At 37.7% G+C, this 26,854-nt stretch overlaps 1 protein-coding gene across 3 annotated transcripts in view; it reads left to right on the top strand.

The window, feature by feature from the left end:
- Positions 1-719: 719 nt before the first annotated feature.
- Positions 720-26,854, top strand: part of LOC146002790 (uncharacterized) — an 86,379-nt gene continuing 60,244 nt past the window's right edge. For all 3 annotated transcript variants that reach the window (XM_083140731.1, XM_083140730.1, XM_083140729.1), the window contains exons 1-2: positions 720-903; positions 26,350-26,499. In XM_083140731.1, the coding sequence (XP_082996857.1) occupies positions 778-903; positions 26,350-26,499 (276 nt within the window). In that variant the 5' untranslated portion in view covers positions 720-777. The remainder of the gene's footprint in view (positions 904-26,349; positions 26,500-26,854) is intronic.

Raw genomic sequence — 26,854 nt, 5'->3', positions numbered from 1 at the left:
TTACACTTGGCTGCTTCAGAACAAAAAACACCTACCTATTTCAACCCAGCCATTATTAAACTTATTCGCAATTAACTTGGTTAACTTGCGCCGCACAAAAATTATACACTTTGTATTAAGAACTTTAAGGTAGCACTAACATCCAGAAATTATAACTTTTGAATGATATGAAAGCAATCCGAAACTTTTCAAATAAATATGAATTTTTGTTTGTAAACAATAGAGTTCAGTGTTGCAACGCTGTAGCAAAAAAAAAAAAAAAAATGTGTCCACTTGCGAGAGTGCGACGAGAAATATTTTAGTTTTCGTCCATTACTTGAAGAGTTCTTTAATATATCAAATACGTTAGCAAGAATGTTCGCTATTCATCAAATTAGTTGTGTGCTTGCTCCTCATATCATCCAATCATATCTATTTTTAATTTATTAGTAGGAAATTTCAAATACGGGTTAATTAAGTTAAACCTTTATTGTCGAAATGTGCAAAAGGTATCAGAAATTATCCCTCGTCGGAAAAGGGCAGAGATTGAGAAAATTATTTTTTATTAGCAGTATTTTTATTTAGCGAGGAGCTTTCACAAAGATCGCTGATACAGATCATATGATCTAGGTCAAATATAATAAAGTTTGAACTGTTGGAACATATGCAGCCCCTTATTTTGCTGCTGTCATTGTGATGGAGGACTAATTGCGAAATTTCAATGAAATCAAGTGGTTCTTTCAGAAGTTATATTCTTCTTTTAACATTTGGTTTTTAGTTTCCTATATTCCAACAACAATGGAAGTTTTAAAATGCATATTTTGCTGTCAGTCTGTCAATTCCAATTCCGGCGTGAATATTAAGAATGCTAATAGAAATGGAACATCAGTTCTTAACAAAATTAAAGGTTGCCTTGGAACTACGGTAAGATATAATTTTTCGTTGATGTATGGTAAATATTCGGACAGATAAGTTGTAGATATTAAGGCTTGTGGAACGACTGAAGATGACCGGACCCCTTTCCGATTTTCTTCATATTTGGCATACTCACTAATTGAGGCCTCCTAATCATGAATCTGTAGTAAAAAGTTGTCGGAAACTTCTAGAAATGGCAAAAGAAGCGAAAATAAGGCGTTAGTTTTCGGAATGGAAACAGTCGATTTTCGCGATTTTTTTTATTTCAAATATTGGAAAGAATTGACAATATAAAGAAAGTCTCCAATTTTGTTAATTTTTGGTATACTAAGTAATTTTGCCCTCCAAATCACGAATCTGTTGTAAAAAACCAGGGGTCACATCTGGAAATTGTACATTTTGATGAAACATTGTTCGTTAACCCCAAAAACCATCCACGGGTAGCCATGGCCGTAGGCAGGAAAAGATTTCGGGGGGGGGGGGTTCACTCATAATTGTTCCCATGCGCATCGCAAGAAATTTGAATAATAGAAATAACAATAATAATTATTAATTAATAATAATTAAAATTTCATTATAAATAACTAATTGATACAAACGTATTATTATTATTATTATTATTATTATTATTATTATTATTACTGTCCTTATATCCTTGAGGAGACTTTTCTACTCTATCCATCAGAAGTGTGAATATGCAGCACAAATGTTTTTATTATTATTTTTACATTTCATGCAGTGTGTACTGAGATGCACAGTTATTATATTTTGTTATTAAGTTTTAGGTACCTCAAGAAAAAGCTTTAGGAACGAGTTTACAATACCGGACCACTCTCCAATTGCTATGAAATTTCGTCTACTCACTAATTGAGACCTCCTAATCACGAATCTGCATGTAATAATTGGCGGTCGAGTATGGAAATCGAGAAAAAAACGAAATAAACTATGTTTTCTTAACGTAACGTAACCCTACCATAAGAACACTAGCTCCACGGAACACGCCATTTCCCCCGAATGGGTGTCCCTTATCGCACAACACTTTAGCAACATTGTGTTCTGACGTCACGGAAGAGAGCTTTTTCAAGTTAGGTAAGGCAAGGTATATTTCTCTTAGCCAAAATATTAATTTTTCTTTGTATTTATGCTAATGAAACCTAACCTAACAGGCCTAACCTAACCTCGTAGGCATTCCTCGTCTGACTTCAATATTCAAGGTTGCAAGATTGTTGTGCGTAAAGGAAGACCATTAAGATGGTACCGAATTGCTGTGTATGGACAACCACCGTGGTAAATCGCAAGGTTATTTTACGAGTTCTATACGTAAATGTACAATTTTAACAAGTGACCGCCAAATATGAACTACAGATACGTCATCAGGACACCAAAATTAGTAAGTAGGCGAAATTTTATAGAAATTGGAGAGTGGTCCGGTATTGTAAACTCATGCCAAGCTTTAAAAGTAAGAGAAATTTTAGTCATAAAGTTCACATAAAACTTAATTTTTGGATTTTTGAAAACTGTGGAACCAGTTATTCTTTGGATTAAATGGTAAAACATAACATGGTACCTGTATTGTAACCAAAATTTTTCGATCTAACATCATTTTTCTTTGGTTATTCTGTTCGAATACTAACTGGACATTATTTTCGTTATTAACAATAAAACTAACAAACGTTCTGCTATTTTGTAACTTGCAATAAACGATGTCAATTCGGGGCGAGGGGGTTCTATGGACCAGTTCGATCCCACTTTCCGACGCCCATATTGTTCCTATATTTACCAAACAACATTATATACAACCACTACACACTATACAAGTATGTCCTTTATAGGACCGCATATAGGTTAAATGTATGTACTATATCGACCGCTGGGTGAAGAGTAGTGAATGTAATGCGCTACGAAGCTGGATATTCTAGGTTTGAACTCTTATAAAGGGTTTTTTAAACCCTTATCGAACAGGGAATTTAAAAGTTAGGACGGGAATTTTGGGACAATCACAAGGGAACTTTCAGTCTGATATAGGAACAGCACTGGAAAGAGGACAACAGAAGTGAAAATGAAGGGGTCGCGGGTGAGCTGCGATTCTGAGAATTAAACCCGTTTCGCTCAAATTGAAGAATTCAAAATGTTTGAAAATTCTAGCTCGATCATTTCAGAATTGTCTCGCTGTTGTATTTTTGTGAAACTGCAAATATTTTTTTGAAAATGTGTCAAATTTTGGTTTCTAAACTTCCATTAATCCAATATGCCAGAAGTTTCGGGGGGGGGGGGGTTTGAACCCTAAAAACCCCCCCTCTAAATACGGCCATGCGGGTAGCCCCACAAACCATTGACGTTAGCCCCAAAAAACCATCCACGGGTAGTCCTACATACCATTAACATTAGCCCCAAAAACCATCCACGGGTAGCCCCACGAACCATTCACATGAGGTTAGGTTAGGTTCCATTAGCACTTATTTCACCCCTAAATTCATCGAAAAAATAGGGCGTATTGGAATTGAACATCATAAATCATTTTCTTGTAAAACAACGGCGTGGTTGGAAACAATGACAGGAGATTACATTTTCGTTCGTAAAACTACGCATATGCAGCTTTATATATAAAAAAAATATATTTTTTTTTTCAAATTTCCAGACATGACCCCTGGTTTTTTACAACAGATTCTTGATTAGGAGGCCAAAATTAGTTAGTATACCGAAAATTAACAAAATTTGACACTTTGTCAATTCCCTCGCAAATATATATATTCCTGATACTACCACGACACCAAATTTTAACTACCTTTGCCGGTACTAATCTGATATTCCCCGGACAGATTTCTTCATTTTTACAGAAGAAACTTCTTACGGTAATAAGTTCCTGTAGCATTGTCTAACATCTGGAAGGTGTTTTGTGTGATGTGGGAATGTTTCATAGTGGAAATTCAACCATTGACGCATAGCCCCACGAACCATTTCCGGTAAGGATAGGTTACGTAGGGTCATGTATAGGTTACAATAGTTAAAAATTGGTTTCGAAAAAAATATGCGTAGCCCCACACACCATTCTCGCATAGCCCCACGAACCATTGACACACAGCCCCACAAACCATTTGCGGAAACGTACATTCTTCAGTTACAAAAACACTTTTTTATTTTTTTAGAAAAAAAAATGCAATTGCTTTCATCAAGAAAACATGAATGCACCTTCAAGAATGTTCCGCGAAGCAGATGGGTAAGTACGAATGTCAAAAATTCACAAAACAAAAAAATTATAAGTGTCTGGGGACTATCAGATTTTTACCATTTTGCAATTTCTAGACGTTTTCGACAAATTTTAACTTCAGATTAGTCATTAACAGGCCTCAATTAGTATGCCAAATATGAAGAAAATCGGAGAGGTGTCCGGTCATCTTCAGTCATACCAGGCTGGTTTCACACATAAGTTATGACTAGAGCCCGGAAGTTTGGCAAAATGCCTCTTTTTATCTACTGCATATATTGATAAAAATTTTCCGGATATACATTTTTTATGTTGTTTCGAATGTTTTAGAAGCATTTTCATTTTGCCTATTTGGGACCCCACTGCCTGTTTTTAATTATAATGCCTTTTTCAATGAAATTTGACCATTTTCTTAAAAAAATATGTTGGCATTTATTTTTCTTCCGTTTATTATGTGAATAATTTTTGCTTTATTTAAGTAATATTGAACTCACGCATGTTTCAACATTGCTGAAGGAGAAAAGTGTGAGAAAAAAGTATTTCATGCTGAGTTAGGATATTGCCTTTCGGTTAACATTTCCTTGTGCATGATTGACTGCTGAAGTGGAGAGGTTGATTTCGAACACAAAGAAGATATTTCTGAAATCTCCCTCTCGAACCCGAAAATTTCAGGAAGTTGCGCCTGAGCTTTGTTTACATCCGCAACCAGTCTTGACGAGATGGGGAACCTGGATATCAGCAGCAATATATTATGCTAACAACCTTGAAAAAATCAGTGAGGTGATCGATGCTCTTCCAGAAAATGAAGCGGCTTCAATTCGTGAAGTGAGAAACTTCTGTGCTATTCAGAACTGAAGAATGAACTTTCGTTTATTTTTGCACATTATTGTGCATTGCCAGAGACAATTACAAAGCTAGAAAAAAGAGGTGAGACTCTTGTAGCATCCATGAAAATCTTCGAGGAATCTATGCAGCAGATGATGGAAGTGCCACGAGAAAAGGGGTCAGCTGTTGCGGAAAGTGCAAACGTGTAGTGAGTGCAAATAAGGACTTGAAACAATTGAAAATAATTTGTGATATTGTAAAAGGTGAAAATGCTGTTACCAAAATGAGTCCAGCTACATTAGCTTGTTATATGTATGCTCCAATAACTTCTGTAGAAGTAGAAAGATCAGTTTCTATTATGAAAAACATTCTCTCTGACAGACGACTATCAATGAATGTTGAGAACTTAAAAAAACAGCTTGTAGTTATGTGTAATCAAGACGGAGAAAATTGAAATGCTCTTCCCAATGTAGATTTTAACATTTTGCCAGAGATTATAGATAAAAGTAAGTGACTTCCAAATGTGCCTTTCTTCGCTTTATTTTGCCTTTTATTTTTATTTTTTCTGCCTATTTTCCACATTATAAATGCCTTTTTGCCTACCTTTTTTAACGAAAATAAATGCCTGAACTTCCGGGCTCTAGTTATGACACATTAAACACCGTGAAGAAAATATTTTTGGTGCCATTAACCCACTGTACACCCTCTTAGAGTTTTTTTTATGTGTCTCTGATATATGAAAGGTGTACTTTTTTTTTGGTACCAGTTTGATATAGGGAAAACACATTTCACTCGTTCATTTCGTCATGTTTTACATTCATACTTATCTATTATGCATTCCGAGACATTCTTTAAGGTGGGATTTATCTTTTTGTTTAACGAAAATAGTTTCATCGAGTATTTATTGTTCGTTCCTCTTTCGCTTGTGTTAACCTTTTGTGTCCACCTTTTGTGTCCCAAGCATTTCGATCGAGATACCCAAATTTAACCCTCACGGTCCGAAGCATCTCGATCGAGACACTGTGTCAAGGTCGTAGTTTTTACGTTATAAGGTTTCTATTTTTGTCTAGAATTTCGATTTTTTTTTAATATTGTTCCTAACACACGTATTTAACAGAAATGTTTTTTAGCATTTTTCTTTGTATTCATGAAAATGGAGGGGGAAAGGCGGGAAAAGGTACTTCTCTTTTGCATCTCTTTTCAAGGTCAAATTTTTGCCGACAAAGGAAGACCGGCTTTGTTGTTCTAAAGCAATGCTTTTCACTCCCTCCTGTTAACTGCATTCGAAGGAAGCTTGTTTATCAGTATCCGATGTCAAAATGGAAGTTGTCCGTGAGGGCGCAAGCAGGGGGAGGGGAAAGACTGGTTGTTGAATCTGCATTGTGAGAATGGAATTTCGAAGCGCGCTAAAGGAAACCTTTGTTTTTTTAGCACAAGTTGCAACAGGGGTTACCCTGCATTGTCTAAAAATAGAATTTCAAGCAGCTGCAAGAATTGGCGCTCATTTTTCACTGCGTTCTAGCTTTTCGTCCCTGAATGTTGTGTGTAGGTGTCGTTTTGTGCCCAAGTGTGAGGACATTTTTTTCGTGAAGTAACAATTTTTTAAAATAATTTTTGGGGTTTTTCTCCCTTCCCCCTCCATATATACGCCAAATTTGCATAAATTTTGCATTTTGACATTTTTCGGGGGGCGGGGGGAAACACCATTTTTTTAAAGAAAAGTATTTTTAGGGGATTTTCCCCCTTTACCCCTCCATATGTACGCCGAATGTGCATAAATTATATATCGTCTGAATCTGTGATTCATTCTGCGTACAACGGTATATCTTTCATATCTCTAGGGCATTTAGTTTCTGAACTATAGTCATTTCAATGTAACTCTGCATTTTGAAGCTTGAATCAGTGGCATGCCGACCATTCCTTTTGGAGGTACAACTCAAGTTACATTGGTCATATGATAATAATGGAAATATTTTTGTGTTCCTTACATGTCAGCGATAATTTCTATGTGCATTTTGAACTTTTTTTCATATTTTTTTTTTTTTGGGGGGGAGAAACCCCATTTTTAAAAAAAGTATTTTCAGGGGATTTCCCCCCTTTCCCCCTCCATATATACGCTGAATGTGCATAAATTATACATCTTCTGAATCTGTGATTCATTCTGCGTAGAACGGTATATCGTTCATATATCCAGGGCAAATAGTCTCTGAGCTAAAGTCATTTCAAGGTACCGCTGCATTTTGAAGCTTGAATCAGTGGCGTGCCGACCATTCCTTTTTGGGGTACAACTCAAGTTACATTGGTCATATGATAATAATGCAAATATTTTTGTGTTCCTTACATGTCAGCGATCATTTCCATGTGCATGTCGACACTGTCACGTACTTTTTTCTTGAGGGGAGGGTGGGGGAACCAAATTTTTTTTCCCGAAATTTTGGAATTTTGAGAGTTAGCCCCCTCCCCCCGCCACATATACGCCGAATTTGCATAAATTTCATATACTCTGAATCTGGTTCATTCCGCGAACAACGGAATATCATTCATCTCTCTAGGGCAATTAGTGTCTGATCTACACTCATTTAATCGAAACTCTGCATTTTGCTCAAAATCGGCTCGGGACAGAGGATTACATGTGAAAATGGCCTTGGGACTCAAAAGGTTAAACACAATATGGCGGGCAGATCTTGACTAGCGTTGTCTATCATCAGTGCATATGCAGTGTTTCCAAGTCTTCACCGAAAAATTCCTACTTTCGTGTTACAGATTTTGTATTTTTTTCCGGGTTCGAAAACCCCACTAACCATGCATGCGTAGCCCCACACACCATTTATGGATAGTCCCACAAACCATTCATAAATAGCCCCACGAATCATGCCCGTCAAGGTTAGGTTAGACAAACATAGTTAAAATTGTCATGTTCTGGCAAAACAATGGCGTGGTTGGAAACACTGACCGGGGGTTACATCATTGAACGCACGGAACATTTGGTTCACGTAGTCGAAGGTAATGGAGGCAAGAGCTTTTGTGCATCGGAGAGACATTAATGTCGAAAAATACATGATTTACCCACCAAATAAATTGAACGAAGGGAGAAAACATTTCCACGACCTTTCCAAAGTCTACAAAAACTCAGTTCCGGAAGTACTTTCTCCTGTAAAATTGAAGAAATGTGTTTTCCCTATATCAAATTGTTACCTTTTTTTAATCGAGAGATTTTTGTGTTTTACGCAGGGGCAGAAAAAGGTAACGGTTCTGATTGTTGTTTTTTTTCTCAAATTCTCCTAGCAGGAAGACTAATTATCGTATAATTTTGGCAATCATTTCACACGAAATTTCAACCTTCCTTAAAGTAATTAGCACTGTTTGGATTTCGAAAAAAGAGTTATTTACGTTGATTGATTTGCTTTATTTTACTTCACTTTACATGTCACTTTTGGCTAATTTGCGAAGATGGGGATGAGTGATGATACTATTAAGAAATGTATGAATGACACTCACAAATTTCCATCCCCAGACCAGGATTCAAACCCGGTAGCCCTGGCATCGTAGCGCGATGTTCGTTTTTACGGTGAAAAATAAAACTTTTTAATTACATTACACAACCATGCGTGCTTCCCACGGACAATGTATATTCCATTAACAAGAGACTATTGTAGACTAGCTAGTGGGAATTAATGTAGAAGTAAATCAGAACCTTAGTAGAATACATTGAGGGACTTTATTTTAGGAGCGAATGCAGAATATAGAGAATGTCTCCAATTTCGTTAATATTTGGTATACTAACTAAATTTGGCCTTCTAATCACGAATCTCTTGTTAAAATGCGGGTGTCACGTGTGGAAATTGGGAAAAAATGCGATAAAAGTTGAATTTTTTTTTTTTTAGAGTTGTATTGCATTGTTTTACGAACAAAATTTTAACAAAGCTTGCCTAAGCTAACCTAACCTTACCGGAAATGTTTCGAGGAGTTATCCGTGAATGGTTTGTGGGGCTACCCGTGCATAAAGTTAAAGGTAACAGTTAGATATAGTGAAAACACATTTCTTCAAATTTACAGTAGAAATGACTGGAAAGAATTTACGGACTGTGGACTTTTGGAAGCTGGGAATAGTGTTTTTTCCATTCGTGCAACTTATTCAGCTGGTAAATAATGTCATTTTCGACATTAATGTATCTCCGTTGCACGATAGCTTGTGCCACCATTACCGTCGACTACGTGAATGAAATGTTCCGTGGATTCGAATATGTAACCCCCTGTGAGTGTAGCAACCACGCATTTGTTTTCCCAGATGACATTTGAGTGGTTTTTTTTCAATTTAGTTTTCTATGTTTGCTTCACCTAACCGAACCTAACCTTCCGTGAATGGTTTTTCGATCAATGTTATCCTAAAAACCATCATTTTTCGGTTAATAAGTGTTAGTGTAGCAACCATACGGTAGTTTTACAAGATGACGTGTGAGCGTTTTTTTTTCCCAATTTAATTTTCTATGTTTGCCTAACCTAACTGAACCTAACCTAACCTTCCGTGAATGGTTCGTGGATCAATTTTCGCTTAAAAACCTTTTGTGAATAGTTCGTGCAGCATTTTTCGGTTCATAAGTTTGGAAACACTGCATATCAGCTGACGATAGACAATGGGAGTCAAGATTTGCCCGCCATATAGCAACGACCAATAAATACTTGTAATTTGAAAAATTTCTTTGCTTGTGTGTACCACAATAACATCATTAATATCGTCAGTAATGAACAATGAAAATATGTAACATCTTCTTTTGTAAGCTCTTTGGTTCTCTGCTATATTCAGTTGCACGAAGCCTTCGAGCTGTTCTGCTTCACAGCAAGTTAACATGCAAAGAGAACAAACATACTTTTTACTTCAGAATAACACATTTCTGCAAGGTAAAAACAACTGAAAACATTCATAACGAACATAATCTTCATAAACCATGCCAAATATTTTTCTTTCAAGAGGGCTAAATACAGTCAGCAGTACCCAATTAAAATTAAAACTTAAGAAGCAATTTAGCTTTTGATTGTGGGTATGTTTCACCCAGTACTTGTCCATATGTCCTAGCGGGAGTGCTTGTCCTACCAGGTTAAAGCTCGTTTCACACATAAATGATTACACACTAGAAACTGTAAACAAAATACTATCTGTTCTGAATGTTTGATGAATTTTCACAAGTTGTACAGGCTAGGGATGGCCAAACGGATCCGGATCCGAAAAATCCGGATCCATTCAGATCCGGATCCGAAAGTTCCGGATCAGGATCCGGATCCGAGATTTCCGGATCTGGATCCGGATCCGAGAATTCCGGATCTGGATCCGGATCCGAGAATTCCGGATCCGAGAATTCCGGATCTGTGGATCCGGATCCGGGTCTGAAAGTTTCTGATCTGGATCCGGATCCAAAAGTTCCGGATCTGGATCCGGATCCGAGATTTCCGGATCTGGATCCGGATCCGAAAATTTTGGATCCGGATTCGGTCCGAAAGATTCGGATCTGGATCCGGATCCGAAAATCCAAATCCGGATCCGAGAGTTTCGTATCTCAATCCCATTATAATATTACCACACCTTAAAAGGTATTATGATATTCGATTACAAAGGAATTTTTCGTTAGTCCTACAAGAATTTTTTTCAAGTGTTGTTCTTAAAATACTTTGCTACACATCGGCTAACACACTCGTGCACACATGTCAGAGGTGCAGTAGCGTACGCAGGATTTCATCAAGGGGGGTGTTATTTCTAAAACTTTTTTCCAAATTCACATTACTACTGTTTTATTATACTTTAATTAAATAATAATAATCACAATTAATTAATAATACTTATAATTATTGGCCGCGGTGGCTCAGTCGGTAACGCGTCTGACTACCATGCTAAAGGTCCCGGGTTCGATCCCCGGCCGGTTCAAATCCGGGAACTTTTCTAACGATGGAAGCGGCCCCGACGCCCACCCAGCGTCGAATAACATGGGTACCTGGGGGAAACCCAGGGGAGTAAAGGCGGTCAGGGGCGTGATGCTGATCACATCACCCCCACTCACGACCGGATCAAGAAAGTGTGGGGCGTTACCCCCACACCCCCTATATGCCTTCATGGCGTGGTGCTAAGCACAGGGGTGCACTTTAATTTTTTTTTACTTTTATAATTAATTAATTAGCTGAATTAATACTAAAATACTACTAATACCACTACTACTACTATTAAGTAGTAGAGATCTACATAAATATAGTATTTATGAAAACAATAGAACGAAATTACTTTCTAGTCATTCGATTTTTATCAAATCCTGGGAGCATTATTTGTTTCTTTGTTACGAAATAATTGTCTGGTCAACGAGGTGAGACATTTCAAGGGTGAAGAAGATCCATAAATACAAGAAAATATATTAAAATAAATTGAAATAATCAAAGTATGGGACTCATCGAAGGAGCTGCGGTGATCTGGTCGGTAGAGCGTCTGACAAGTGACAATCCAGATTCGATTCCCGAAATTGGTTGGAATTTTTCCGGCTTTTTCCCCGCATAAATGTCCCCGATAATTCACATCTAGATTATCTCGCTGTTCTTACCAACAAAACATTCTACAATAGTTAAACTTATTGTCGTTTGAATAATTGTCTAGTCAACAAGGTGAGACATTTTAAAGAGAGACATTCAAACGTGCTGCGGTAAATATAGAATGGGAAGGCGGACTGGTGACTGTATTCTTGTCCGCCTAGCCTTTGTATATACATTTGCCTCTTACAACGTACCATTAACTTTATTTAGTTAATTCTCATTATTCACACAAAACAAAATACATGTTCGCTGAACACTGGCGTACATAGAGGGATGGCCGATGGTGTTCCAGCCCCTACCAAAATTTTGAGAAAATCAGAATTTTCAAATAAAAATCCGTTAAGAACTTTAAAAAATCAAAATGTGTAGATGCGAAACCTCTTTTAAAGTGAATCCCGATTACCATTTTTGTCTTTGAATACAATTTTAATACGAAATATTTTATTATGCATCCTGCCCTCCAAAACGAAGCCATGTGCTATCCACATTTACTATTTCAGCCCCTCCCGAAAAAAAATCCTGCGTACGCCACTGAGATACAAAACAACTTTTTTCTCTTTTAAATCATAGTTACCCTAACCTAACCTCATAAACTCGTGGTTATTTTCAAGGCATCACTCTGAAAGACGCGTGTGTTTGGAATGCTGTGCTTTTCTCCATGCTGCATGGAAATAATAATTCAAATTATTATTATTGTTGTTAGTAGTAGTACTAGTAGAAGTAGTAATAGTAATATTATTGTCCCAGATCTTTGACTGTAAAAAATTGGCCATTTAATTTTTTTTCCACAGCATTTTTCATAATATTTCACAAGCTCAAGGGGGGGTTTAAACCCCGTAACCCCCCCCCCCTTGCGTACGCCACTGCAGAGGTGATTTTGTAAATGCCATTGAAACGAATATGTATTCATTCGAATGTATTGGTAATGAAAACACACATAAATGTGAGACATTCCATTCCAGGATGAAACCTTTAACACATATAACAAGATAGAAATGTTATACAAAAATTATACAATTGTTCTACAGTTACAGTTCTACAAATTAAAATAAAACATTATAATAAATGCAGTGTTAAATAATTACAAAGTGTAAGACTAACAAGGGAGGTTATCTAAGTATCCCCCTCCGATTTCCATGAAACTTGGCAGTATAGTGGGGCCCAAAGGAAGAATTACGTGTTTTTTTTTGTTTCAGCTAAAAAACGGTTTTAGGGGGCAAAACCCCCTCAAATGTCAAGATGAAGACAAATTGAAGTGAGTATATGACCCCTGTGTCCCCCTCACATTTCCATGATACTTGGCAGGTGTATAGTGGGGCCCAATGGAAGAAATACGTGTTTTTTTTGTTTCAGCTAAAAAACAGTTTTAGGGGGCAAAACCCCCTCAAATGTCAAGATGAGGACAAATTTAAGTGAGGATCTGACCCCTGTGTCCCCCTCCGATTTCCATCATACTTGGCAGGTGTATGTATAAACGGGCCCAAATGAAGAAATACGTGTTTTTTTTGTTTCGGCAAAAAAATTGTTCTAGGTGGCAACCTCCTCTCAAATGTCAAGATGATGACAAATTGAAGTGGGGATCTGACCCCTGTGTTACCCTCCGATTTCCATGAAACGTGGCAGGTGTATAGAGGGACCCAAAGGAAGAATTACGTGTTTTTTTGTTTCAGCTAAAAACTGTTTTAGGTTGCAAAATCCCCTCAAATGTCAAGAGGAGGACAAATTGAAGTAAGGATCTGACCCCTGTGTCCCCCTCCGATTCTCATGAAATTTGACAGGTGTATAGAGAGGCCCTATCCTCCCTGTTTCTTCCTATGCCATATTTACGTGGTTTCGGGGTCAGATCCCCACTTCAATTTCTCCTCATCTTGACATTTGAGAGAGGGGGAATGAAAACACACATAAATGTGAGACATTCCATTCCAGGATGAAACCTTTAACACATATAACGAGATAGAAATGTTATACAAAAATTATACTATTGTTCTGCAGTTACAGTTCTACAAATTAAAATAAAAAAGTTCTGGATCTGGATTTCGGATCCGCTAGGATCCGGATCTGGCCATCCCTACTATACACCTGCCACGTTTCATGGAAATCGGAGGGGAACACAGGGGTCACATCCCCACTTCAATTTGTCCTCATCTTGACATTTGAGAGGTGGTTGCCCCCTAGAACAATTTTTTTGCCGAAACAAAAAAACACGTATTTCTTCATTTGGGCCCTGCAAGTTTCATGGAAATCGGAGGGGGAGTGTATTAACTAATTACAAATCGCGCACGCGCGCGTGTGTGTGTGTGTGTGTGTGTGTGTGTGTGTGTGTGTGTGTGTGTGTGTGTGTGTGTGTGTGTGTGTGTGTGTGTGTTTGTGTGTGTGTATGTATATTATATATATACGTATATTAGCAGGTAACAATATGTTATAAGCACATTCTTACTTTCCAAAGAAGCGCATGTGGGATGGCAAAACGGATCAGGATCCGAAAATTCAGGATCCGGATCTGAAAGTTCTGGATCCGGATCCGAAAATTCTGGATCCGGATCCGAAAATTCTGGATCCGGATCCGAAAGTTCTGGATCCGGATCCGAAAGTTCTGGATCCGGATCCGGATCTGAAAATTCCGGATACGCGGATCCGGATCCGAAAAATTTTAGGATCCGGAACCAACCGGATCCGGATTTCGGATCCGCTAGGATCCGGATCTGGCCATCCCTAGTACAGGCATGTTAGAAAGTACTTTAGAATGCTGGAAATGTTTGCGGAAGTAAGGTCAAAGCATGGAGAAACTAATTAGCACTATTAAAGGCTAGTTACTTGAGGGAAAACAAACAATTCCATCATTAATTTCCTAACTCACCTTGTACTCACAATGAACATTACCACGAGATCCAAGACACAGACATGGGTGAAAGAATGTCACCATCCTATGCAAACCTTTTCATGGACAAATTCAAACATAAGTGGATACCCAATCCTAGAACCAGGGTATTCATTTTGCCTGTTTTTTTTTTTTTTAAAGAAACCAACCCAGGTGGTTTTTTTTTTTCAGATAAAACCCAGGCCATACTGAGTTTTATTGGGTTTTTTCATGTTATGTTTATAAATATATATATTTTAAAAATGAAATAATTTTTCCCTGATAGTAATATATTGGAACATTCAATTTGTATTATTTTAGTTCACTGAATCAAAAATTATTTAATATTCTCTGTTAACATACTTAATAATTGACAATCAAGGTCTCACACCTTGAAATGAATAAACTAAAAGCATACATAACCCGTGCCGCAGGCCATTGAAAGCCCAGGCCTACCTACTGACAGTCGGCCGCACTCCCACCTGATCCTACTCTGAGGTGGGAGATCATACAACCAATTACGGGGTGATGTGGGATTAGCAAAGCATGCTGCAATGCCAGAGGTCCTGGGTTCGAATCCTGGTTCAGATGTGGATGTTTGTCCCAATGATAATACAGAGAAAATATAGGAAATTGAGAGAAAAGAGGGGATTCTACTGCTTAGCGGTATTACTTTTATTACGTAAAAAAAGTAGACAGGGTGGCTGACTTTCATGCAGAAGACCTGGGTTCAAATCTTGGGGTGTGTGATCTAAGGTCGAAATTTTTCCGGTCTTGTCCCTGCATAAAGCAGATGTGGAACTCACCCAGCCTCAAATCAATGGGTTCTGGGGGGTAAAGGCAGCTGGAGTTTGGTTGTGATCACATCACCTCCAAAATGACTGAGATCAAGAATATGTCGGGCCATATCCCCATATCCAATGAATGTGCCTTCATGGTGCAGTGCTATATCAGGGTGGCCACTCTAGGACCATGATATAATTCAAGTATAATTCCCAGTTTTCAAGGTGAACTTTCCAAAAATTGAAGGTCACCAGAAGATGTTTTCTCTTTTTCAACCTTATGTATTACAGCTTCTCACTACCCACACACAAATATATTAACAATATAAATGGTCTGGGTGATTCCAGTGTATCGAAAAATTCAAAATCGATTCAAATAAACGGCACGTATGCATATTTCAAATATTAAGTTTAAGGTGCGGAGTTTACATTTGGATTTCACATATTCAGACTCAAAATACATCTATAAGCACAAGTTACTAATGTTACGGGATATACTAATGTATGAAAAATTGTTAATTGTATAAGAATTTTAAGCTGAAATTTACCTATTCAACTGCAGGATATATTATCTTGCAATAATCTTCCATCTATCACATAGATTGTTCTACAAAGGACACAAGAAAATAAACGGATCAAGAGAATTCAATGTTATTTTTCATGTAGCTTTCTTTTCCTTCCTCGATAAAAATAAAATTGATAAGTTAAAAGCTTGCCTCGGAGCATTTATAAATTCAATGGGATATGGTTTGATTGATTGAGTTGGTGTTTTAAGTCCACTTTATGAACAGAAAGGCTAATTAGGACTGGAGCTTCAGTTAAAAGTGGGATCCAAACCACTATGTGGCTCCACCGGTATCGAACTCAGGACCCCTTGATTAAAAGGCGACGATGCTAGCACTGTACCATCGGGGATGCCCTCAGTGGGATATGGATGTGATATTTGATCTAGGAATTAATTTGTGCACCTGGACAAGAGATGGCCTAACAAGTGTGTCGTCCCACAGTTCTGTGTATCCACACATGCGTTGAAAACTCCTGTCAGCGCGCATCGTTCGTAGTATAGGGCAGTTGATTGACGCGTCAACAACAGCATTTTGTAGTCAACTGAACATGGCGCAGTTCGTGCCAGATAAAGTGTTTTTGCGGGGTGTTCTGCTTCATTACTTTAACATGCAGAAAAGTGCTACCGAAAGTCATCGTATTTTGGTGGAAGTGTATGGTGACCATGCGCTAGCTGAGCGAACGTGTCAGAAGTGGTTTGCACAGTTTAGAAGTGGTGATTTCGGCCTGGAAGACCAAGAGCGACCTGGACAGCCAAAAAAAAATTGAAGATGAAGAATTGAGAGCATTGCTCGATCAGGATTCGTGTCAAACGAAGGAAGAACTTGCAGAAGCATTAGGCGTTGATCAAACAACAGTTTCCAAACGCCTCAAGGCCATGGGAATGATTCAAAAGATGTCACATTGGGTTTCACATGCATTGAAAAACAGAGACGTTGAAAGACGAAAAACCATTTGCGAATTGCTGCTTCAAAGACAGAAAAGAAAGGGGTTTTTGCATCGCATTGTTACTGGCGATGAGAAGTGGATCCATTACGAGAACCCGAAACGAAAAAAGGCCTGGGTGAAGCCAGGTGAACCAGGTCCATCGCAACCGAAACAAGATATTCACTGTGCAAAGGTTATGCTGTGGATATGGTGTGATATGAAAGGTGTGGTGTACTATGAGCTGCTGCAACCGTGTGAAACTATTAATGGAGAACGTTATCGACGACAATTAATGCGTTTGAAGCAATCTCTGGCCAGGAAACGACCAGAATGGGAGAACAGACATGATAAACTTATTTTTCAACATGATAACGCTCGCCCACATGCCGCAAAACCTATTTAGAAAATGTCAGATGGGAAGTTTTACCCCACCCGCCGTATTCACCAGACGTTGCTCCTTCGGACTACTACTTGTTCGATTGCATGAATAACGATTTGATTGGACAGCGGTTCACTTCTTCAGAAGATATTGAAAGATGGGTCTCTGTCTGGATCGCTTCAAAGGATGAGGACTTCTTTCGCCACGGAATCCGTAACTTGCCTGACAGATGGGCGAAAGTGGTGGCTCGCGATGGACAATATTTTTCTTAAGGTATTTATGTATTTTGTGTTTGAACTACAGCTTCAATGTGTGCGTAACAACCGCACAAATTAATTCCTAGACCAAATAAATGTTGCAATTTTTCACGTCTACAGAGAAAAAATCACGAAGAATTCATGTACAATTCCCAGAGCCAATTATTCACACATAATTCCCAGAATTCAAGAAATTCCTGGTGAGTAGCCACCTAGGATATGCAAGGGGAACTTTACCTTTACCTGCACACACACTTTTAAATCTGCTTCAATACAGTTTGTTCACAGTTGTGTTTTCCCATTATTTTTGTGGATGTGTCAAGTTTAAATATCTCCTCTATGTATTAACCATGCCGAAATTATAAGGCTGACATATTTAATTGTCTTGACTGATTTAATCCAAATGGAATACCGTATCCATCCTCCAAAATATCTGGTTGCTATGAAACTAACAGTTCCCATGGACAAAACATTAGTGGCCCCCATTTGGATCCCAACATACATATATACACTATATTATTAAATAAATTATTTGTCAAGCCATAGCTTAAGAAATGCCATGGAATATTTAAGTATCTTTTCTTAATGTTCAAAAAGGTAGTTTAGGCAGATATTTGAAAGTGGCATCAGAATTAGGAGCTACCTCAGAATATGAAAAATCAATTTTTCATTCACCATCTTGAAATGCTTTCAACAAATGCAAATGCAAAATAAAATCATTCCCTGGGTGTATCTATTTGTGACATGAATTTCAGCTTAAAAACTATAAAATTGCTAACGATATCGTGGTCTCAAAATTGGTGACCATTCCGAAACCACACACTATATTACAGTTTTTTTTATTAAAAACTTCAAGCTCAAGTAATGTCCTGACATAGCTGAGACTTGGTTTTCTTAATCTACGAAAATCTAACCTCAAATAGTTGCATAACTTAACCTTTTGCTGCCCAAGGCCTTTTTCACAAGTAAACCTCTATTGCCCGAGCCGATTTTGAGTAAAATGCAGAGTTTCAATTAAATGAGTGTAGATCGGAGGCTAATTGCCCTAGAGAGATGAGTGATATACCGTTGTACGCGGAATGAACAAGAGATTCGGACTATAAGAAATTTTTGAAAATTCGGTGTATATGTGGCGGGGGGGGGGGAGGGGGCTAACTCTCAAAATTCCAAAATTTCGGAAAAAAAATTTGGTTCCCCCACCATCCCCCCAAGAAAAAAGTACATGACAGTGTCGACATGCACATGAAAATGATCGCTGACATGTAAGGAACACAAAAATATTTGCATTATTATCATATGACCAATGTAACTTGAGTTGTACCCCCAAAAGGATGATTCAAGCTTCAAAATGCAGCGGTACCTTGAAATGACTATAGCTCAGAAACTAAATGTCCTAGAGATATGAAAGATATACCGTTGTACGCAGAATGAATCACAGATTTAGACGATATATAATTTATGCACATTCGGCGTATATATGGAGGGGTAAAGGGGGGGAAATCCTCTGAAAATACTTTTTTAAAAAATGGGGTTTCGCCCCCCCCCCCCCCAAAAAAAAAGGATATGAAAAGTTCAAAATGCACATAGAAATTATCGCTGGCATGTAAGAAACAGAAAAATATTTGCATCATTGCCGTATGACCAATGTAACTTGAGTTGTACCCCCAAAAGGAATGGCCACTGATTCAAGCTTCAAAATGCAGTGGTACCTTGAAATGACTATAGCTCAGAAACTAAATGCCCTAGAGATATGAAAGATATACCGTTGTACGCAGAATGAATCACAGATTCAAACGATATATAATTTAAGTACCGAAAAGGTGTAAAAAATTAAGTAAAATAGTTTTGTACCCTTTTTTATTTGTAATGCATTTTTCAGACCTTAAACTACTTTTCTATGTAGTTTCCACCATTGTTCAAGCATTTGTCGTAGCATGGCACTAGTTTTTGTATCCCATCATCATAGAATGTTCCCACCTGTGACGAAAGCCATCCATGCATTGCTGCTTCGACGTTGTCATCCTCGTTGAAATGCTGACCAGCGAGAAACTTCTTCTTCAAATGAAGAAAGAGATGGTAGTCACTTGCTGCCAAGTCAGGGCTGTTGGTGGATGAACAAATTGTTCCCAGCCGAATGACTTCATGAAATTGTGAGTTTGTAGGCCCGTATGGGAACGAGCATTGTCGTGAAGCAACACAATGCCTTCACTGAGCATTCCGCGTCTTTTGTGTTGAATTGCACGATGCAGCCGGATTAATGTGTCACAGCAGGCATCTTTGTTGGTGGTCTGTCCTCTAGGCAAGAATTCAACCATTCTTGCATTGAGAAAACAAATCACAGACTGGACATCACAATCGGCTGGCCGATTGATTTTCTTGAACATTTCAAAACTTCAGAAAACTAAGAAGAAAAAGCATGACCTGCTCCCACGTGTGCCTGTGGCTAACTAACGGATGAAGGACGTCAGCGAGAACTTACACGGTCGCGACTGCATCGTTACAGCGGCAATATTTGCAAACTGTACTTACTTTACTAATACGCCTCGTATATGTATGCATTGTATTTAATTGAATAACCCACCTCCCACATATTTAAGATAAAAAGAAATTGTGGTAGATTATGAGAGTGCTCGACTTCTTGTACATAGAGCTCCTAACCACAAATAACATTTATCCTACATGGGCAAGCAACTCATTATGTTCAATCAATGCACTGAACTGGAGGGATGGAATGGTTACTGTCTCGGTGGAAGGCATTGGAAAGATAACAGAACATTTGCACACATACTAAATTTTGAGAAATGAAATGAATCATTTGAAAAATGTTTGGTTTAGTTATACCACAATTAACTTTATTCTACTATCATGACATTTCAATAACATGTACTCAATTCTTCTTTGTAATGTTTTATTCATGGAAAAAATTAATGTAAAAGTTGATCATCACAAGCACACTATGTGGCTTGTGCACATACGAAAGTGACTCATATCTAAAGTGCTACCACATTTCAAAATTATAAGCTTTGTTCGTTCAAATGTTTTATCTAAATATTTCAGTCCCTCTTGATTTTACTTTCTTTGATATATGTTCGTATTATTTCTGTTAAAAGTCTATTTACAGCATGATTTGAGTAAGGTATCCTGGAAAAAACCACTGTGACTTGTACCCCATTAATTATTTTGAGTATTACAAGCTTGGCTAAGCTTTTATTTTACAAGTTTTCTCAAATTGTTGACAATTCTAGAACCTTACAATTATTTAAAGCAATAATTTACAACATTTTCTGAAAAACCCAATTTTTTTTTCAAGGTGGGGTTTTCTGGGAAAAAAACATGTGGGGAAAACTAGGCTGGGTCCACCCAGGCCAACCCTGCCTAGAACCACTCCTCAGGGTCCACTTTCCTGGGCCCACCCCACTAATCAAATGGTAGCATCATTGCCTTGTAATCGAGGGGTCCTGGGTTGGATACCCGTTGGAGGCATATAGTGGTTCGGATCCCACTTTAAACTGTAGGTTCAGTCTCGATTAGCCTTACTGTGCATAAAGTAGACTTAAAACACTAAATCAAATCAAAGCATCATAATTTAGTTTATTCAATTCTGTTAATCTATGCTAACAATTTTTTTTTTCGAGTAGCCTATGCCTTCTATATTTTATCATCGTGAGAATAAAGTGCCGGCTAGAGTTAAGAATACAGAGAATGTCTCCAATTTCATTAATTTTTGGTATACTAACTACATTTGGCCTTCTAATCACAAATCTGTTGTTAAAATGGGGGGTCACATGAAAAAATTTTACACTTATGTATATATATGATGTTGCCACGAACCATGCACAGGTAGCCCCACAAACCATTCACAGATAGCCCCAAAAACCATTCACGGATAGCCCCATGAACCATTTCCGGTAAGGAAATTTAAAGAGGTTAGGCAAGCTTAGTTAAAATTTTGTTCCTAAGACAATGCGAAACAGCTGTAAAAAAATCCACTTATATTGGCTTTTTTCCCTATTTTCACACGTGACCCCCACATTTTAACAACAGATTCGTGATTAGAAGGCCAAATTTAGTTAGTATACCAAAAATTTACGAAATTGGAGACATTTTCTGTATTCTTAACTCGCTCCAAAGTGCCTTTTCTAAGTTTTTTAAACAATTGCTCTCTTGGAAATTCTATAAATAAAAAATTGGTTTACAATATCAATATTCAATATACATCAATGTTAATATTATCGATGTCGATATTTTAACATTTGTTGTTTCTTTTGTGAATTAAGATCACAACAGCTATACCTATAGGCTACATGGTGTGAAAGAATGACGTAGGCACCAAAAAGTCACATTTACGAAACTGTGGTTGTGAGGTAGTGCATATCTGGTGAAAGAAACACAATACCAACAATCAAAGTAAACAAAGTTGAATCTGAAAGACATGAAGGATGTTATCTGGAAAGAAGCTGTTGATGGGAATGGTGTGAATGAAATAAGAAAGAGGATAACAAAATGATGGCTTATTTAAAGAGAGCTGTCGGATTAGAACCACACTAAAATTCGTAAATACGTCATTGGAACAGGGTGTTTTCTTGTTGAGTTAGACTGATCTGCTATGTATTCACTACTGTTCATAAATCGAGATGAGAACAAGCCAAGATTCTTTGAGATGAGACTGTGGTGAGGTAGGCCTCTGTAAAGTCTAGACGAGACCACAACTTTGGTATGAAATTTGAAAATTTTGCCTAAGACAAATTTAGCTTACTATGCTGTTTCTTCAGCCATAGCAAACATATGTCTACCTGAGTATTTGTAGATAAATCTATATTTTGTTTATAGAAATTACGTGAATCCATAGTGACCAATTAAAGCTATGTCTCTTGGATGCACATACGAATTTTCAAGGTATGATTGTGTTCTTCAAGGGTTCCTAGACAGTAGTGAAACCAGAATAATGAGTAAGGAGGCAGAGCGACGGGAATGTTTTCAGGGTAAGATTACATTTATAAAACTTCTAAACACCACACAACAATTCATATTTATGCGAAGAGAAAAATATGTATCTAGTTTTTGGTTTTTGCTTGAAGGAGAGAGACTGGCCAACTGGGGGCATTCACCCCTGTCCTTTTCCGGAGCTGTCACTGGTCATAGCATTAAAACTATGCATCGGACAGAAAATGTGCTGTCACACATTGTATACATAGTTTATACTAAATCAAGGTGAGACCAAGAATGAAACAGTCATTTACAACTCGAGACCGAATCTTTGCCAAATGCTGTCTCGTATTGTAGAGATACCATTCCTATACTTGCAGTGGCGGTTGCTTAACATGTGCTACCGTGCTATAGCACGTCACTCAATTTACTAAAATGAAAACAAAGAAAGGGACACATTTCATAGATTGAAGAAGTTTAATAAAACACTGCAGTGAAATGAAACTTCTCACGTTAAGAGACTCAAAAATTTGCAGCGCACTATGTATTTTCCACATGCTGTTAAGCAACAACGAATACCGTGCTATTGGCTTCATAGCATGTTTTCGCCACCTCGCGGCACGCCGAATCTGGCCGAATGCCCCTCGGTTCTTTGGGAGAGGTAGGGTCGGAGCCAATGAGGTCGCGAAATCCGACTGCTAGCATGCTACACAGATCCACAGCACGGTAAGTGTTGTCATCTCAGTATAAGAAGAAAGTCTGCGGATAGCTTTACAGAATCAGACACAATTTTTTTTTCTTGTGGTTCATGGTCATGCACGTGGCATATGGAGCAGTCATTGTAAAGGACAGTTCTGCACTGTTGTTCCAAGCAGTGGCGTACGTGAGGCTGGGGCTAGGAAATTGAAGGGGGCTACATCCCATCTCCAAATTTTGAGTTTCGGATGAAAGCAGCAAAGAACTTCGAAACAAAAAAACAGTGTTAAATACAAGCACCCCTTAAAATAATCTCCGATTACCATTTTTGTCTTTGAATAACTTTTGAAATGAAGGTTTAAATCGGTGATTGCAAAATATTTTATAGTTTATTCCGGCTGTACTTAGAAAGCAGCTATGTGATACAGACCTTTACAATTCCAGACCCATCAGGAAAAAAGCCCTGTGTATGCTCCAAGTGAGTGTGTAAATGGGTATGTGTTTGGGGGGGAGGGGGATAATTGTAAATGCAAGAAACAACATCTACCTGTAACATGCATCTGTGAAAAGTCACGAGCTGCCGCTGTATACTTGGGTAGAGAAGAGTAATCAGCAAGTTCTATAAAGTAGATGGCTGGCCCCTGTGGGCCATTCAAAGTGTAAAAAAAGAAAAACACAGATGCACATACATAAGTTGTTGGTAATATAAACATTGGCGTATCTCTTACCGACTTTTCAGATCAGTTATTACGTTACTGCTTTGAGAAACTTACTTAAAATGCAAGATTCACTTATCGAACTTTATCATTGTTCTCACTGTTATGAAGAAATTATTTGTACTCATTTGTGAAGAGGATAAAGGATAAAATTCTATCCTTCTTATTAAACTTGAAAATTGCAATATTGTGTGGTGCAATGACTCACAATCTTCAAAGTAGTTGTTAGAAATGGAAATATGAGGCATGCTCGCCACCATGATACCATCCCCCAGCTTCGAAATTTTTGGCATCAAGTTGACCCTTGTTAAAAGGTCCACATTTCCGGTTTGGTACTTAGGTCTGTGGCTGAAAATTACCTAAAATTTAGGTCGGATACCGTAAAAATTCAATGTCTTTCCCTACTTGCAATTTTAATATATCTGGCAATCATTGCTTGACCTGAAAATAATGAGGGTGGTGCTAACCCCATAGTTAAGAAGAATTACATAAACTTACCCCCATTAGGCTAATGCCATAAATACTCCAACCTATTGCATTTTCTCCATGTTGAATTATACAAGCATCCCCCATTTACCTATCCTCAAATTCGATAAAGCACCTCCGCCTCCAACTTGAATTTTCCTCTTTGAGCACTGCTGGCAAGTCTGAGGGCCAGACACAGATTTAGTTGCATAATGGTTCTCTTACATTGTTACTTTTTAAAGCATTATGGGGTGGTTGTTCAATTTATCATCTGTACCATGAAGGTCACTCGGTTATAGCTAATGAACTTGTCCTTGTTTAGAGTGGCCACAATAGAATGATGCCTTCAAGGCCTCTTTAAAAAATGGCGAAGTAAGAAGGTGCACGAAAGCAGGGAGAGTAATTAAAAGGAAGAGAGGAAAAACACATATGGTAGATACCCGGTGGAGGAACAAGTGGTTCGGATCCCACTTTAAACTGTAGGTCCAGTCGCGATTAGCCTTACTGTGCATAAAGTGGACTTAAAACACCAACTCAAACTATCAAGTTTGTCCCATCAGTTTCTCTAAACTTCTAATTCTTGAATGTAACATTACTCATAACATGCGAAATAAAATATAATTGATAGCAGTTGGCTATATAATGCAATTATAGCACTACTTTCATAGGGTTACCAGATCGCTGTAAAGGAAATGTAAGACATTAAGTCAAAATGTAGGACACAAAACATTCTCCATAAATAATACATATTTCTATAGAACACGTTAGAAAATAGTTGAAAAATGGCACTTTTCAGTTTTAAAAAAATGAATTCTTAATGCATTTTTAAATGCAAAATTTCAAAACTTGCAATCATACTAATCAATGCACCTCTTACTACATGATTTAAGTGATACTTCTCAGAGAAGACATTTTTTATCAAAATTTCAGGTTTAGTCAAACTATATTTATGTTAGGGTGGACATTCAAACTCTTTGAAATTATAGGGACCAGTACCAAACAAACATTTTACAGACTTCATGAAAAAATAATTTCTCTCGTGAGTCTGTTGTGCGGATGGTAATGAAAGTACTGTCTCAACGTTTGAATTATGACCTGTAATGGCAAACAAATATTCAACAATTACCGTAATTTAAAATGGTTCCAGAAGTTTCATCTTGGGTAGTTTTTAGTTCAATAACAGTGTCTACCAAAATAACGCATCCAGAATTCTTGACTTCTGAACTTTTCTAGACCTTTTTTTTCATTTTTTTTAATGTTTATTTATTCGACCTCTACTTACATAGGTAAAGTTGGAAATTAGCAATTAAGAAAATAATTTAATTTATTTAACAAAGACCCCTACCAAAGGGCTAGTTAAGATGAAAACTGAAGCTGAATTTAAGAAGAGAATAGATCTGCTTTCTCGTATTACTGCATCCTGAACTGTTTGGCAGATAAGCGAGGCTGTGGCATCTACTCACAGCCAGTATAAACTTATGTGGGGCTTGTGTCGGTTGTCCCTGTATGTTTGTGACTGTCCCTTCATCCATCTTATCTTACCATCATTCATCCTCATCTACGCGATTAGCCAAAGGGACAGAAAAAAGTGAAGTAAAATAAACTAATTTAACCAATCAGTCATTATGATAGCAAAAATTCTTGACCACAAGAATAATTTATTGCCTTTTTATTGACTTCTTGACCTACTTGTTAATTTCTTTACTTTTTCTTGACTACCATGACTTTCTTGACTGGCAGACACCCTGAATAACGTTGTTCACTATACCCCTGCTTTACAATCAAATTATATTGAATAAGAATGGACAACACCTTGTGCCATCAGTATAAACCCTAAGGCAAGAAATTCTGCTCAGGCATTGAACAGTGGCGTTATCAGAAAGTGGTCCCAAATCTTTGTTCATTAAGTGCTTCCGTTTTCCCGTTTGTTTAATAGCAGGACAAACTTTTTTTCTCTTTGGGCAATGACTGAATCAAAATAGATTTCACTATTGAGTTTAGTAGCACAGTACATAGTCTTGTAACTGGCATGATTTTTTTCTGTTATGTATTTTCCTAATTAATATTATGCGACGCTCAAAATTTAGAACATTTTATGATATTTTTCAAATTCCTCCTAGACGCCAGACATAAGGCTTAAATGTAGGACATGTCCGGGAAAAACCAGACGTCTGGTAACCCTATACTTTCATGTAAATTTGCTTGCTTGAATAATAATTACATAATTATATAATCATATACCACATTCATCATAGTTTCTTTACTTAATGTAACTTTCTTTCCTTCCAGGCATCTAGTGGTATAGGTTCTTCAGATTTGATGTGTCCCAAGTGCCTAAAGAATTTTGAAACATTCAATAGTTTCATTCAAACTTGTGTCAAGTCGGAGGCAATTCTGAAAGCAGATTCACAGAACAGGGAATCAGCCACAACCAAACAGGTAAGGAACCATGGAATGAATTAGTACATCCTTAGTACACGTGTTCTTTTCTATGTCTTCACCGTAATAATGTAGTACAACCCTGAAACTGCTTCTTGCAGGCCAACTAGGCTGCCTGGACCACGGCCAGGATAATCCTTTGTGGGTCGTGATGTCCTGTGTTTGTCCTTGTGTGTCCTGATTGTCTCTACACAGCCTCAGCTTTTAACCTAGGTAGGGAGGTTTTAGTCCTCAGACATAGTTTTAGTTCTTGTTTTGCAAGAAAGAACACAGTGCATACAGACATGGCATCAACTCCAATAAAGTAATTAACCCAAGTACCTTTATTTGTGTAGTGTGTAATTGTTGCAGCCCT

The sequence above is a fragment of the Lepisma saccharinum genome, chromosome 19 (genome assembly GCF_977018435.1).
Source record: "Lepisma saccharinum chromosome 19, izLepSacc3.1, whole genome shotgun sequence".
In the NCBI taxonomy this organism is placed as follows: domain Eukaryota; kingdom Metazoa; phylum Arthropoda; class Insecta; order Zygentoma; family Lepismatidae; genus Lepisma; species Lepisma saccharinum.
Note: the sequence above shows the minus strand (reverse complement) of the source record. Positions and strands in the feature narration are given on the sequence as shown.